This window comes from Anser anser (assembly GCF_964211835.1).
Source record: "Anser anser genome assembly, chromosome: W".
Lineage (NCBI taxonomy): Eukaryota > Metazoa > Chordata > Aves > Anseriformes > Anatidae > Anser > Anser anser.
In genome coordinates this window covers 15,649,932-15,666,073 of record NC_139731.1, presented here as the reverse complement: position 1 = coordinate 15,666,073, position 16,142 = coordinate 15,649,932, and the positions used below count along the sequence as shown (strand labels likewise).

Here is a 16,142-nt window from a genome sequence, read left to right as displayed (position 1 = left end):
CGCATCGAGCCTCGCGGGATCTTTTTCAGTCACGTGAGCGTGCACTTCTGTAGCTGGAGAATATTGCGTCTTCGTCTTGTAAGTGAAGCAACCAAAGCTTTCTGAGTTCCTAGAGACTTCAAGATGCCAAGCTAATCCAGTGATGAAATACTGAATCGATCGGGTTTCACTGTGACTTCACTTTTATGAATGCTAACGCTCGTTTTAGAGTTTAGCTAGTTTTAGACAGTCTTAAGGCACTGCCACGCCATCCACAAAGCAGTAAGGACTGCTACGAGACCTCTAGAGTGCTTTCTTGGGGTGAGGACTTAGTGGTAAACAGTAGGAGTGAAGGACTGGAGGTACTAAATACTTAAAAATTTAAAAGGAAATCAAAGGGATGTCTTGATGTCGCTAAAAACTGGGTTGGAATGGTGAAAAACTAATACAAGTGAGGAGTCAGTTTACAGGAAGCGTTTTAAGCGCTTCTAGTAAAATGACATGAGTGGCAAATGGTATTTTCAAAAAGCTGTCGAGTCAGAGACGTCAAGAACGTGTGAAATATTGCAGTCGGAGTCTGCAAAACAGAATGTGACATCTGAGAGCCCTGTCTTAAACTGAGGCTCCTGGCTCTTGACTACAACAAGGAATTTCCTAGGAATTAGGATAACTACATGTCTGATTCTGTCTCAGGTGTTGAAGGCATGAAAAAAGTAGGTTCATAGCCTGCGGAAAAATCAAAACTATTTTGGAATGCCCTTTCCACGGGAACTTGCATAGCTACGTTCTGCGTGGTTGGACTTGATGATCTCGAAGGTGTCTTCCAGCCTTAATGATTCTCTGATTCTCCCTTTCCTTGTTAAGCCTAGCTTCCTGTGGAATGGAAATCAGCTTTTTAACTAGCTTCCTTCACTGTCTTGCTAGATAGAGAACTTTTCCTAAATAATAGGCATGGCCAGTCTGCAGCCCAGAGCTTCAGCATGTATCTTCAGACAGGTAAGGTAGGAGCGAAGAAGGAAATCCCTATCATTAAAAAAACCTCCCTTAGATCAAGAAATGAGAAATGGAAGCATGTTCCCAGCTAACAAACTAAACAATGGAAAGGAAAGAGAATGTGAATTTAGTTCGTGTACCTTCCTAAAAGTGAAAAGATTTGATCCTGTTTCTAGAAAAGTCAAGGGATACCTACACAGCAACGGAAAGGGCCAGGTCATCAAGCCAGCGTAGGTTTGAGCTACTGATCAGCTTTATTTGGTGATCTGCGCTGCTGTAATGTGCAGCATCGCACGGATCTCCGGCAGCAGATAGGATGTTAACCTCTCCATAGCTTTGTAAGCTGCGAGGTGGTGTCCGTCTTGTATGTTGTTCTGATGCTCCTTTGATTATGAGCACAGTTGATTTCCGTGAGCTGATTTATTTCGAATTCTAATGGGGATCTCGTTTTCTTTTTGCAGCTTTTCTGGGAGAAGAGGCTACAAGGCCTCAGCGCGTCGGATGTCAGTGAACAAATCATAAAATCCATGGAGCTCCCTAAGGGTCTTCAAGGTACTGTGCTCACTCAGCTGCTGTTGCTTCAGATTCACAAAGTAGTTTGTGCTTAAAAGGGACAGACTTTTTGATGCTCTTAACGAGCGTTTCAGTTTCCCGTCAGATTTAGTAACCTTCAAACTGTAAATGTGCTTCCTAACAAAATACCTCAATCTCCAAAACTCTCTTTATTTTTAGCAGTTCATGTAAACCACGCTGCAGAACTGTACTCTCACTGGTGAAAGTTGATCTAAAATATGATCAAATCACTGGTCAGAATTAATAACTTTGTTCCACTGCCTAGGAGACCTTCACGGGAATTTGAGGGCTGTAAAAATCTTTACTATGTATTTTTCAGAATTAATTTAACACCTTGCAGGATTAAAGCAGAGACTGTGCTGGTGTGGATTATCATCATGAAGTTGCGGATAAACTGTTTCAGTACGTGACTGATAAATTTATGATGTGATCAGCTTTATTAAAAAAATTCACGATGTCGTAATTGCTATTGCAGGGAAAAAATCCAGCCAATTTTAGCAGTGAGCTGCCTTGTGAAATGCTAACTTTTATTGAAACAACTGTGTTATTGCAAAGCTGTTTTTTAAGAACTTGTGTTTAACTTTTTAGATTATACGGCCGTGTATCCAGTGGAAATCATATCATTGGTGTACGTAACCCTACAAACTGAGAGGAGCTCTGCCTCTGAAAGTTGCACGTGAAATGTGAATGGTAACTCTTTGGTTATCCTTATTTTAGGAGTCGGCCCGGGTAACAACGACGATACCTTGTTGTCGGCTGTTGCCAGCGCTTTGCACACCAGTTCGGCACCTATCACGGGACAGCTCTCCGCAGCTGTGGAGAAGAACCCAGCCGTCTGGCTCAATACATCTCAACCCCTCTGCAAAGCTTTCATAGTCACAGATGATGACATTAGGTGAGTTTTATGAAGTCTTCAAGGAAATGAAAAAGCAAGCTTGATTAAACTAGATTCCTGGCCTGGGCATGAGGGAAGACAAGCACGAACATGTTTCTTGTACATACAGATTAGTTCATTAACTAGAAAAAAATGAAATCTTCGTTTTTTTCTTTTCGTGGTGAAAATATTAATATAAAATATTCAGTAAGGAATGAGTCACAAGCCACATTTTCTTTCCCAAGAGTATGCTCTAACCATTAAGCTATAGTTCAATAGATCAATATTGGCTTTCTCCCTTCCCATTTCTGGTTTGGTCAAGTTAATTTTTTGATCTCAGTTAAAAATAAGTGTTTCAAAAAGGGAAAAATAAAGAATATTATAACATATAACTTTGTGGCTAATGCACTCTCTTGAAATGGGAGATTCGGATATGATAGAAAGATCCATCTACTCGTACGGGCAATTTTCTTTTTGTTAGCTGCACTGTTAATTTTCAAAGATCTGCACCCAGAGGGTGGTCAGGCACTGGGACAGGCTCCCCAGGGACGTGGGCACAGCCCCGAGCCTGCCGGAGCTCAAGGAGCGTTTGGACATCGCCCTCAGACACAGGGTTTGGTTTTCGGGTGATCCTGCGCGGAGCCAGGAGGTGGACTCAATGCTCCTTGTGGGTCCCTTCCAACTTGGGACGTTCTGTGATTCTCTAAAAATAGCTGCCAGCTTGAATCGTGTTTAATTTGAAGTATTCCTGGTCATATAGTGATGATAAATCTCTTTCATAATCAGAGTAAAATGCAAAATTTCATCTTTCGGTCCAGCAAACATTTTATATATCCTCTTTGTAAATGCATGAATAAGAATCAGCCACACTTCCATATTAGTAGGGATAAGCACTTAACATTTCTCAGCTGCGGGATACAGCTTCTGAATGATTCCAGGCTTCTAAATGCTAGTCCTGTGCGAGGTAAGGGTGTAAAATGAGCATGGTGTGGTTCCCAGGGGTGTTTGCATCTCAGTCTTGGTCTCCTTAGGCAGGCTTTTGGAATTCCCTGTAAACTGTCTTCTCCCATACAGAGTCTGAGATCACTTATCTTGAGATTGCTGATTCACAGCTTGTTTGTAGCTTTTTTCCTGACCAGCACATCATTTTATTCTTCTTTGCAGCTGCGCTATTGAGTTATCTCCATTTCTGTAAAAGGCTCGGAGTGACATCCTTGCGTCTCTATTAGATAAAAGCTTTAACTAGTTCTCTTCTTTTGGGGTGGACTGGGGAATGGTATCTTCTGAAAGAAACAGAGGGATTGCTTTTCTAGTTTCTGAAAATCCTACCTTTTGGTTTTCAAGAGCCTTTTCTCTTGCTCAGTCTAGGTTCTCTGCTGAATGAGTGGTGTCACCCAGTAGCTTTCGTTCCTGAGATTTCTCAGACATCTTGACAAATGGCCTTTTGAAATTGCATGTTAATAGGACTTCTGCTTTTTCCTGTAAGCAGCCATAACCTGCTAAATTCACCAGAGCATAGCAATAAATGAAGTATGTCTGGCAGCGTCACGCTCTGCACAGTCGTGGGTAAGAAAAATTACCTGTTAATCTGTCCAAAAGCCAAGTGGCATTTAACATCAGACGGGAATGGAGAGCAATTCAAATTTAGGGCTCTCCAAGTTGGCTTAGCTTGGAGCTAAGTACGTCATCTTCTTCAGCTATGTGAACCTTGATCCAGGCTAGTCAGCTGGAGCTTGGTACCTCACAATATTCCTCGATGCCCTGCACAAATCTTACTTTGTGCGGCAGACCAAAGCCACGAGAACTATAAAGTGCCGAAGGGAGGAAATGGGAGGATGCTGTAACAGTCTGAACTCTCCCTCAGGAATAAGAAACTTGTAACGATCGCACCCTTCTGTGTTGCAGAGAGGTAAAAACCTAAATAACCCATTTAAGCAATGACGTAAACTTTCTGACCCCATTTCTAATGATGAGTTTAATACGGAGCACGTCAGGAAACTAGGCAGCCGAGAATTTCTGTCATTGCTGTTTAGACTTGCTGTGTCAGCAGTGGTTAATTTCTGCTGAGAGGGGAGGAGAAAAGATCTTTCTGAAGTGATGTATTGGAAAGTTGTGTGTGTGGGGAGGCAGCAGATGCCCCTAAACCTGAATTTAATATAATCTGGCAAATGCTGTCAACATTTGAGTGAGTAATTCTCCTTTCAGCGCTGCATCTCAGATCCTGGTTAGTGGAAGACTTCTGGAAACCTGCTGCTGAAAAGCTCCGGAGGATGTTTTACCCAAAAATAGGGTACATGTTACTGTAAGCACTTACATGGTGATGGTTCTTAATTAGACTCTTTCCAAAAAAAACACTGCACTTCAGTGTGCTGGAGGATCAGGGGAGAAGGTGAGTTCTTTCTCCTGATACGCAGGGAGGAGGAACTGGTGTTCGGTCAGGAACAGGTTGGTTCTGTGCATTTTGTCCCATCGAATCTGACCCCAATCCAAAATGTAAAGACAGGTTTGTGTTCCGCAGCTAAATGCTATTTACTAGAGCTATTACAATTTTTTTCTGTTTTGGTGACGGAGTACGTGTTTCAGTGCCAGCACGTAAGGAATTCAATCAGATGGAGCCTCGATAGGTTTAACGACATAGCAAAGCAGGAGGAGAAATCATCAGGGAGGCTGGCACAATACCACGGTTTGATTGCAGGCAGCGATGTCGAATCACGTGTGTCTTTAAAGCATGCATTCTTCTCAGCGCCCACCACGAAGTGATGTACGCAAGCAGTGCGGACAAAGAAAATCATTCTGAGCACTAAAGAAATCATCTGAATGCGACTTTATACGCTGTCCTGTTGCATAAAGCAGTTTTCCACTGAAAATACGGTCGGAATTTGAATGAGGGGCTTATGAATTTCGGTGTTAGGAGGAGCGTAGCTTTACCGCTCGCTTGCTTTTGAAGACAATAGCACGACTACTGTAGGATGAGGATTGTGTCTTGGCAGGAGGAAGGCTGAAAAGAGCATGTGGCCGGGGAGCTGCTTAGCGCAGATAGTCTGAGCCTTAGTGTTTTACTTAAAGATGAGCACTTCTTCTCAGTAGCACGTTTTTTTTTTGCTGTTGGTTCTTAAGTGTTTGCTCTTGGTGGCTCCTGCGCTTTAAAAGTAATACCGCTTGTGTAAACAGAGCTGGGTTTTTAATACTTAAACCTATTTGCCAGAAGAGCAGCCTACTCAGGACTGGAAGCGCTGCGAGCTGTTTTATGGTTCTTGCTGCCAGGGAGATCAAATAGCTGGCTGACAAGTTGGAAATGAGGTAACTTGGGAAAGCACTGTCTTCACCTGACTTTGGGAGGTGAGGAAGGCCTGCAAGGGGGAAGAAGAATCTCAGGAGGAGGCCACGTGCCCTGTTAATAGGGAACGTGGGCCCTTAATAACAGCAGCTGGTCCAGTATGCAGGAAATCGGCTGTCGCTTCTGTGTCTCGTGAGAGTTAAATACCACTGACATTAGGTTTGAGGTGGTAAGAAGGAAACTTTTTTTTTTGTTTTGATTATATTTCATCTTATTTTTGGTCTCGGGATCGCTTTCATTCAATTAACAAATACTAAAGTTGCTATTGTGTTTTATTTCTCCTTTGTCACACAGGTTATAAGGCATCTTTGGTTCGGTTCTTTGCCCAGGGGTTTGAAATATCACTGTCAAGGCACTGAAAGTTAACAGCTCTGGGAGACAGCGAGCTGTCTGTGGAGGATAGAAAACAAGGATAGGAAACAGCTGGAAGACAGAAAACAATTTCTGTACCGAGCTGCTAGTTTGTTCTTGACTTCCTTTTGCTATCTCTGAGCAGACAGCCTCCTCCGAAGTACTCAGGGAGTGCTGGCAGTAGCTGCAGCTGTAGGACTGAACAGCTTTAGAGGCTGGTGCTCCTGAGAGGCTTCTGGCTTGTGCAGCACGCTAGATATCACTCCTGCTCTTCTAAGATTTGATGTTCTTCCTATCTGTCCTGCCATCCTAAATAGCTGCAGGGTGTTTGCGGCACTCTGACAAATGTTTTCCTGTGCTGACTGTGCCTGTTTCTGATGAGTTCTGGTCATTTTTAAGCATATTTTTTATTTTTAGAAAACGTAGCTTGATAGAACAGGTGTATTTTCGAGTTTTAAAAAAATTGTTCTTTTGCAAAAGTTGTGTGCTCTTGGGAAAACTTCAGAAGAGGACTCCTTGTTTTCAGGTAACACAGGAAAGCTACATATTACCTTCCAAACTAACTATTGACTCAAAATGCCGTAAATTTTCATAGACATCTGAGGTAAGATGTTTGAAATAGCTCAACAGGGAAACAAACATTTGTTGCTGCTGCCCAAAATGCATCAGTGACTAGTAGATAATACTTGAACGTGAAGGTAATATATTAAAGAACTAGTCAATGTGGGTTAAAAAAACAGTCCTGAGTCATTGTTTATCCACGTAGCATGTTCCCAGGCTGATATTATACTTGAAGGATTGACATCTCTGCCCCTTCTTCCCTTCTCTCCTTTCAGAAAACAAGAAGAGCGGGTGCAACAAGTGCGTAAAAAACTGGAGGAAGCACTAATGGCAGACATTTTGTCACGGGCGGCTGATACGACAAAAGATATAGAGGTAGAAATGGATAATGGAGATGAAGCATAAAAAGAAATCAGGTGAGTCAGGCCTCCAGGAGGCACACTCAGATTTCCCTATCTCATCCGCCGGCGATCACTCGGCAGTCATGAGGTAGACGGCAGCGTATCACGCGGCCCGACGTTCTCCCAGCACATTTGTTGGCTGACGTGCACCACATCAGCAGGGGCAGTTTTGCATATTTAGAGATGAATATCCTCACGTTAATGCTACGCGGGTCACTGGGGGAGGAAGAAAGTGGCTTTCATCCTTTAGGGTAAAAGCCCAGTCTCTGGAAACCATTGCAGGTGAATCTTTTAGGGCTTAGTAGATGCTGAAGAACTGGGGTAAAGCGATCAAAGTAATTGGCCGCCTTCTGTTCTTCAGAATTTAATTTAGTTAAATTACATAACAAGTTCCCGAAACTTTATTTTTAAATGGATAATACTTACAAATACGAATTCACGTATTCATTAATTCATGTTTCTAATGCACATTTTTATTACTTATAGAATGAGTGCAACATAAAGAGAAATTTGCTCTTTACGTTGTGTACGAGAGGTATTTGCCAGCGTTGTTTAGTCCAGTTAACAGGCCAGTAACCTTCCAAGCTACTACAATCTTTTAATTAAGTTCTAGATATTTACTATCAAACTCTTAATCCCTGAATTTTTGTCCTGTAAAAGTCTAATTATGGATAACATTAAAGGAAGTCAGGCAAGAACACTGATTTAAGGTGTGAAATTTCGAACCTTTGCCATTTTAGGCTCAAATTGTCAATTTGAGCTTCTTAATTTAGCGTGAAATAATTACTCCGTAATGGAGTCATAGAAGTGGTTATTTTTGCACCGATGCTGCGGTTCTCTGTAGAAATCAGTTGGATCAGTAGACCTTGATTTTTCATCAGCTCCTTGCCTATTTGCATGTACTTAGCCAGTGTGTTGTCTGTATTCTATAAAATCCCTGCTTTCTGCCCTAATGACTTTCATTATAGATTTGAACAGGGTTTTTAAGTGGATTAGTTAATGTAAAGCAGCTTGAAAGAGGAGTGTCTTTTCCTTAATAATTTTTCCCTAATAATTCCCAGACTAATTTTCCAGTCTGATCTGTTGATACTAAGAAACTTTTAATGTACTAATTATTCCATCTTTAAAAATGAGAATCCAGAAGGTGGTTTAAGGCTGTTAACGAAACACTGCAGAGTCTGGGTAACGTGCAGGAGGGTGTGTGGTGAAAGAGGTTGAATGTTAAAAGCATGTCATGTTGTGGTTGTGCTTAATAAAAAAAAATAACTAGGCACTAGCAGGAGTCTTAACAACTGAGCAGCTACTTACGTGGTGGTAATTTTTTTTATTACTCACTAGGAACAATTTATAACGTGCTCTTAATACAGAACTAAAGCACAGCTGTAACTGTTCAAACAAAGTCACTCTAATTGATGCAACCGTCAGCCTTTACTTCTCCAAAAGGGATTATTTCTGTCTCTCTTGCAGGTACTTTTAACTGACTTGTCCCAGGAGGAAATTCCCAAAAGCCAGAGGCACTTTTTCCTTCGGTCTTTCGTTATAAGAAGAAACGGACCCATGCACATTTATATAGCTTTCTAATAGCATTAAAACCAATGCCTTTTTTAGACTCCTATTTTTGATGTATATATCTTATTTGAAAAGCAACTTTATTTTGTGTCCTATGACTTAAAGTCCTTTTTTAAGTATCAAACATTACCCTTAATCTAAAGCTGAGCTTTTGATGCCAGGTTGCAAACCTACTGGAATTATATTGCCTGTATTAAATATTTGTTTTTGTTTTTTTTTTTCCTGTGGTTTTTAGTAAGGATGGATCAGGAGAACAGAGTGATTTCCCAATTAAAGATTATTGTGACTCTGTATATAAACAGATTTTTATACCTATGGGTGAAAACACCTGTACATTCTTCCGTCATCACTGTAAAGATAAATAAAAGATTATATTCCAATCAGTTGAAAACTTGTTGTGTTGTGGATACGGTAAGCGAAGACAGTCCCTGCTCATATTTGGTTTGCTTGGCCAGGTGCTGGGTAGGCTGGGAAGGGCATGTGTCAAAAAGTTCTGTCTTTGCCCAGAGCACTGCCTCGGGAAAGCTGTCTGATCTTGGGGGCAGTTGTGGATTTTTCAGTTGAGCTGAAGAACAATTGCGTTTCCCCTGAGAAAGAGGACTGCTAAAAATAAGTAGCCGGCACGGCTTCACAGAGTTCTGCTCCGAGGTCGAAGTGAAACTGCAAAGAAAGTGCCTTCAGTGCAGAATGCAGCAGGTGCCGAAACTCGCTGTTGTTTCTGTCTGCTGAGACAAAGCAGTTAGGACACCGGGATGGCCCGCGGCACTGCGGAGACTTCTGTGAAGTGAGTTGGGTCTGCGCAGTTCCTGCAGACTCAGGAACAGAGTGGGTCTGCTTAACTTCCCTGGGGGTTTGATGACTGAATTGCCTGGCAGGTCACGGTAGCTCCAAGGTTAAAGGCTGCTTCTCCAGGGCTGGTAACACATCGTCCTGCTCCGCAGCCTGCAGTGGGTGAGGTTTTCCATCACCTCCAGCATCCCTCTTCTGTCTGCACAGCACGGTTTGCAGGAGGGAAAGCAGAGAGCCAGCCCATCTGCAGGTGCTCCTGTCCTGGGGGGCTGGGAATCAACACAAACCATCAGTTTTATGAAAAACCATCACTTTTACGAATGAGCTTCCTTCAGATTTATAATTGGGCAGAATAAAAGAAATTAATGGGTCTGGCTTTCTCCAGTCTGGCGGGAGACCAGGGAACAATCGAACTCTCTCCTCAAGAAAAAAAAGAATGGAGCCTGTTACTAGCAAGCTTCGGTGAAATTGGAAAGAAACCATATTCCCAGCAAATGGTTGTTATTTGGTGAATTTCACAAAGATTGCTTTTCTGGGGGAAAATCTGTCTGTGCTGCAGAGCCTAGTAACGTTTCAGAACACAAGGTAAGGGTTTGAGGGATACAGCTCAGAAGGCAGAACAGTGGTGAAGGCTAGTAAATACACGTTGCCACAGATAATTATTTGGACTTAAAAAATAGCTTGTACTCTGTTCTAGTTCCAGAGTTGTTTTTGTGTAATTACTGATCAAAAGCTCCTGGATGAGGATGTGAGTGGCTTCTCCCGTGTAGCTGTACAATGCAGTCTCATTTTAGGGATGAAAATACCAGGACATCACACTTAGGTGACTGCGTGCTGAAGTCCAGTAAAACCCACACAGAAGTGGCTTTAGAGGCTCTTCCAAGTTAAAATGTTTCATGTCAGAGTGGCATCAATATTTCATGTAAGGTGGCATTTCAGTACTAAGAAGGTGGATATAAATTCACTGAGGGATCCTTGAGGAATGACTTCCTGGTTTTAATGGTATCTTTCTGTCTGGAAATCGGTAAGAGCACTGAGAGGGAAGGGCAGCGCTGGCCTAGAGCTCGCACATGCTCATGAAGAGGACATGGTTCTGGCTCTGAAGCCTGGGGAGACCCACGCAAGGCTTCCCTGCTTCCACAGGCGGCCCTTCGAGCTGAAATGAGTCTGCCTCTTCCCTCCGGGCACCCGTCTGCTGCTCTCCCATCTCGTGCCTTGCCCTAGCTCAAGTGAGTTTGAGATTATCACTGACAGCCCTCGTCCTTCTCCTGTGCCCTTAAACAAGTGGATTATTAATCATTTTGGCTGACGGTTTAGTGCTCTTACTTTAGCTTTATCCTGTCACAGATAGATTTGACACGTGATATAAGCTGCTGGTATGTAAAACTGAGAGCACTTCATGTGAAAGCAGGTGTCAAAACAAGAAAGCAGGAATGATTCAGTTGCTGTTTAAAGGACTTATTCTTATTTGGAGAACTCGGAAAGTTCACAGCACTCAGGGCTCTGAAACGCAGTCCGTTGTGGACACCTGTGCACACGAACAGTTCTGGCAGCCTCTTTCAGAACCAGACAACAATTTCAAACCCCTCTTTTCCTCTACGTTCTCCTTGCAGCCACAGCTTCTTTAGAGCAAGAGCACCCCAAAAGAAGGCTTAAATGCCACGATTTGCTCTTCTAACCCATGCTGCGGGTGTCTGGGACAGGGGCTCAGCTTTGGGTTTATATGAGGTAGGGCAGCAAGAGACAACTTTTTGTCTCTCTTGACGAGCTGCTGCCATTAAATCAGTGCCACTAATGGTGGCATTTGATCACAATATTCCCCTCCTATTTTCTTTCCAGCAGGACGTGTTCCCCTGCTGATTTATACTGAACTTTTTGGTAATAAATATGATTTACAACACGTGCACGTTAGGTAGTTGCTACAGTTCCTTAAAGGATGCGTCAGTTCCCTTCATCCACCGCATGGATTCCTGCTCCTCCCCAGTCCCGATGGAGGATTGCTTTGTGAGGCAAATATTTGAAGGTGCCTTTATGAAAACCCCACTCCCAAGGTGACACCGGCAGCTTAGCTCGGGGTGCTTGAGTAAAGGGGAATCGAAACGCTTTGAACGTGTGTGCCGAGGCCCGAGGCCGCCCCCAGGGGCCGCTGCGGCTCCAGGCTCGGCGCCGCCTGCGGCCCTGTGAGGCCGCGGCCCGGCGGGAGCGGGCTCCCCTCAGGCGGGGCCGGCGCTGAGGTACCCGCTGCCCCCCCCCCCCCCCCCGGGATGTCACCGCTCCGAGGGGACATCGTTCACCACAAAAACCGATTTTTCTTGTTTGAAAAGGAAACACGCTAGCCCAAAGCGTCTCCCCCCCCGGGTGGGTTTGCTCTTTGCAAAGTTTAAGCACGCCAAATTAAAAGGTTAATCTCTCCCGAGCAAGGGCTTCGGTATTTTGGTAAAAATATCAAAGTGAATGATGCAGTGCTTCCAAATTTCTCCTCTACCCGGTGACATTTGTCCAGTTCTAACCAAATTCATGAAGTGATCACCCTAAACCTGCATGTGAAACACTCTGCCAGGTCTTTTTCGGTACCCGTGTGGCTTTCAGCTCCTCAGCTGGTGGCAGTTTGTCCTAAAATTTTGCTAAAGACTCCTGCCTGATAAACATCAGGGACTTTTTTTCTGTTTAAAAGCACCCCTTTCTGTCTGGGGCACAGACAGAAAGCCTGTCAGAGGTCTGCCTCCGGGGTCTGACCTTCGGCTGCAAACTGATGGCTTTCTTCTGAGGCACTAAGTGCTGGCCTATGAAGTGGGAACGCTGCCCCTAAAATATTTCTGATATTTTAAACTTGTTAATCTGAGCTCCTGCAGCTGAATTTGAACTCTGAAAGATGGAAAGTAACAAAAAGGGAAATTGCATTAGCATGAGGCTGAATGAGGAGTGATTCCCATTCTGTTTCCTCTGCCGCTTCCCTGATGAGGTAGCAAAATGCATTCAGGAAAGTTTCGTTCTGAGGACAGAGGGGAAAGATCAGTCCAGGTAAGAGCAAAGGGTGTGAGCACTCACCTGGGAAGCTACAGCCAGGACAGAGCCTCGGGAAGCCCTTACAGACGGTTTTAGCACGTACTCATTCCCTGTGACTGCAGCTTAAAACAGAAGTATCGATTCCTGTCCCAGGACAGATTTTAGTCTCTGAATAATTATATTTGTCTCTGGGGAAAATCTGTAGTAAAAAGTGAGCCCCTGTTTCTCCCCATCAACAATGACTTCTTCTCAAAGGTTTCCATCGAAGGGAAGGCCCTCAGGTTCGCATCCTCAAATCCAGAGATCAGCAGTTCAGCAGGCAATTTAGCATCGCTCTATTTTCACGAAGGATTCCAAATCTCTGGCAGTTTCATGGCCCTCAATCCTACTTATTTCAGTCCTGAAACTCTGTCAGCTTCTGTTAAAAGTCAAGAGTTGCCAGTTTAGCAAGAACTGGTTTTACGGTGCCTTCTTGCTTCCCAGCATCCCTTAATCCACCTCAAATTACTGCAGTGGCCCACATCTGTCATTCCTGGTAATTTAGCTGTTTTATAGAGAGAAGGCTTGCAACCTCGTTGGCCTCCAGCCAAAGCACCTTGTTGGAGGTTGTGCAAGGAGAGGTGGCAGGCTGGCTCAGCACCTGATGGGCCCGATGCCGAAATCGCCGCTGGGAGTGAGGAGGTGGAGTGCCGCGTCATATTCCCTCCCGTACTGTCACCTCTGAACGAGTAATACGAGGGTAGAGGTCTTTCATTCCTCAAAATGCCACCTTTCGGGTGAGATTGGGATCTCACACGAAATTGGGTGTGCTGTCTCTGCCCCCGGGCACTTTGCCACCACGCAGGGTCCCTCCACCTCCAGCAGCCTCCTTCCCGTCTGCGCTGCTGGCACGCGCTGCTTTCTGCTGAAGAGGAGAAATAAAAATAATCTATTAAGTATTTGATAGAGGCATTGGTGTGGTGGGGGTCCAGAAGGAGCAGCATTTGGCTGTTACAATTCAACTCACTACTGATAACTTTCATCCTTAACGCAGCTTACGTCTGCAGCTACTGGAGAACATGAAGCACTCCTGGGTGCCGAGCAAGGTCAGGAAGCAAAAAAAAAAGCCCTACAACTTGTCTTCTGACTTACCTAGGGCTTCCTAGGGCTGCAGGTGGGCACAGTGGAGCCCTGAAAGCAGGCTGTGCACCCACCTGCGAGCTCAGTTCCTGCTCCCGGCCCTGCCGCTGGGCTCCCCGTGGGCACCGCCATCCGCATTTGGTCCCGGCGCTGCGCGGCGCTTTGCGAACGAGTTCAGCAGCACCCTGCAACGGCTTCGCTACGCCGGGAAGTTTGCCAACAGACCGGCAATAGACTAATTATTTCCAAAAAAGTTATTCCAGTGTAGGCCCCCTGTGGAAATTTGTTCCAGATTGCAATGATTATTTTTTCAAATTTAGCTCAATCCGCCTCCAGATGGGGAAAAAATTAATGATTTCAGATTGAGAGAGTTCACGCAGGGGTAGATACCAAAATAACTCGTAGGGAACAATTACTCCAACACATCTATTTTGGGAAATTTCCCAGAGCAGCACGGCACTGGGAGCGTGAGTGGTGCCCGGGTGAGCGCAGAGCACACGGAGCCTCGCGGGGACAGCTGGACACCACAGAGCCGCATTTTGGAGGGACAAGACAAACACGACTCTATTTTTTCTTTTTTTTCCTTAATAGAAGAATGGTGTTACAATGAAAAGATTAAAATGAGAACGTGAAAAATATAAGGAAAAAAAATAGAAAAGGAAACAGGACAGGTTTCTGGGGAGAGGAGAATTTTTACCACCACATTTACAATTACTTAAGAGCGTCGGGGTTTTACATTTCCAAGAAAAAAAAACTATTTCTGATATCTCTCATTCTGTGAGTCTCAAGCAAGATGTAATGAATATAATAAAATGTTTTGCTCTGAACCTGATGTTTGTTCAGTACTCACAGTTATGCTCATGCCATTGGAAACTCTTTGTTCCCAGCACAGATTAATGTGAATCATTTATTTGCACGGAAAAATCCCGTAGAATTTTTATAATCTATAATTGGTTTTATAGTGGTTTAATCAATAAATGTGAGTGCAGTTTTTGTAATACCACAATATAAAATGTGATTTTTAAAATGACACTTCATGTATGTGCAAAAAATATTTTTTCAATTAAAACCCGGGAAGCCTTTCAGGGATGTCTTTAGTAGGCAGTTTTTTAAAACCAAAATTCAAAATTTAGTAGAGGACTTGAACCCTTCCATTTTCAGCTGTTGCAAGCTTATGGAACTTCAAAAATAAATCTCGAATGTCACAGATTTATTGTCACCCACTGCGGAGCCTCCGAAGAAGTGCTCTGGCAGTGCCCTGGCAGTGGGTCCCAGCCACCTCTGCAGCCGGACACCCCCTGTCCTGATGCAGGGGCTTCGCATCCCCCCGGGCCCAAAACAAGTCAGGCGCTGAAAAATCTGCAGGACTCTTGTCCCTGCGACTATTTTCACCGCGTGATTTGGTAAAGACTGTAATTCTGCGTGACAGTTTGAATTCCAGCACTGGATCATATAGACTCGTCTCTATTTAAAGCTACATAAAGTGTTACTTTTATTTATTTATTTATTTTTCTGACACTGTCTTATTCCTTCAGCATTCACAGCCTGATTTTATTCTTCAGTACATTTTCAAGAATGGACCTCTGTGTGTGCGTGATGCGTCTGCTGTCTTTTGTCCTATTAAAACTAACAGCAGAGAGCACGCTTTTCCACAATTACGTCTCACCTTGTGTTTTCTGAGGTTAAACTCAGCTGCCGTGTCCACGGAGCCACTCGCTGGCGGCATCTGTCCGCATACATCCGAGGGATGAATCCGTCCCCTAAATTAGTGACTGCAAAGAAATTGTGTGAGAGCGTTTTATTAATGAGCCCTCAGATTTCTTGCTTGATTTTATACCTGGAGTTCATGACCAGGAAAGTTATGGGGCAATAACTATAGAATTATTAAAAATGAAACGAGCTTGTGCAGTGGACTTATTTTACAGTGTAGCTTAGGGACAGGAGAACCTTACAACTTTATAAGGTTACAGACTTCAAAGTGCTTTAGAACTTTTCCCGAAGTTTTACTGTTTCATAAAAGGAAAAGAAGGATAACGAAAAAAAAGTTTCTCTTGCAGAAACACGTGATTGTCTAACTGAAGAGCTGGGCATGTCTCTGCTGTTTAAAAAGAAAAAAGAAAAGAGGGGAAAAAAAAAAAAAAAGAGGTGTCACCTGTAATGGGAACAAGATCAGTCCCTTTCTCTTCTGGTTTGACTATGGATATTCTGCTGCTCCTACAACAGTATCTTGCACGTTGTCCAGCTGAATATTCAACTCTTTTGTAATGAAAAGCCCTTTGAGTTGGCAGTCTGTCGGCTCATCTTTCTTATGTCATAGGATTGAGTCCTCTGTTACATTTTAGAGCTACCTCCAGCCTTGTTAAAGGACCCCAACCCTAACCCCTGTGACATCTACTACTCTTCCAGCAACTATTCAAAATCCCGTAGACCCACGGGAAACTTCACCCCTAAGCATAGCCCAGGTTTCTCTTTTCTTACCTCACTCCCCCTTGGAACATCTAAATACACTTTTCTATATCATTATCACTATCGTCACTCCCAATTTGTGTGTTCCCCTTCTTCCATATATCATCAGACCACGCTGCCTAAT

At 43.7% G+C, this 16,142-nt stretch overlaps 1 protein-coding gene and 1 long non-coding RNA gene across 2 annotated transcripts in view; one reads left to right on the top strand and one right to left on the bottom strand.

Annotated features, from left to right (window-relative positions):
• The window catches only part of LOC310888800 (methyl-CpG-binding domain protein 2), a 32,800-nt gene extending 23,779 nt beyond the window's left edge, over positions 1-9,021 (top strand). Inside the window, exons 4-7 of the mRNA XM_083815888.1 lie at positions 1,434-1,524; positions 2,263-2,440; positions 6,944-7,084; positions 8,537-9,021. Coding sequence (XP_083672014.1) covers positions 1,434-1,524; positions 2,263-2,440; positions 6,944-7,073 — 399 coding nt within the window. The 3' untranslated portion in view covers positions 7,074-7,084; positions 8,537-9,021. The remainder of the gene's footprint in view (positions 1-1,433; positions 1,525-2,262; positions 2,441-6,943; positions 7,085-8,536) is intronic.
• Positions 8,843-13,119, bottom strand: LOC310888802. The gene is made up of 2 exons (XR_014576173.1): positions 12,476-13,119; positions 8,843-9,696 (listed from the first exon to the last, which is right to left on the bottom strand). It is a non-coding gene; the product is annotated as an uncharacterized lncRNA (long non-coding RNA).
• Positions 13,120-16,142: the final 3,023 nt, after the last annotated feature.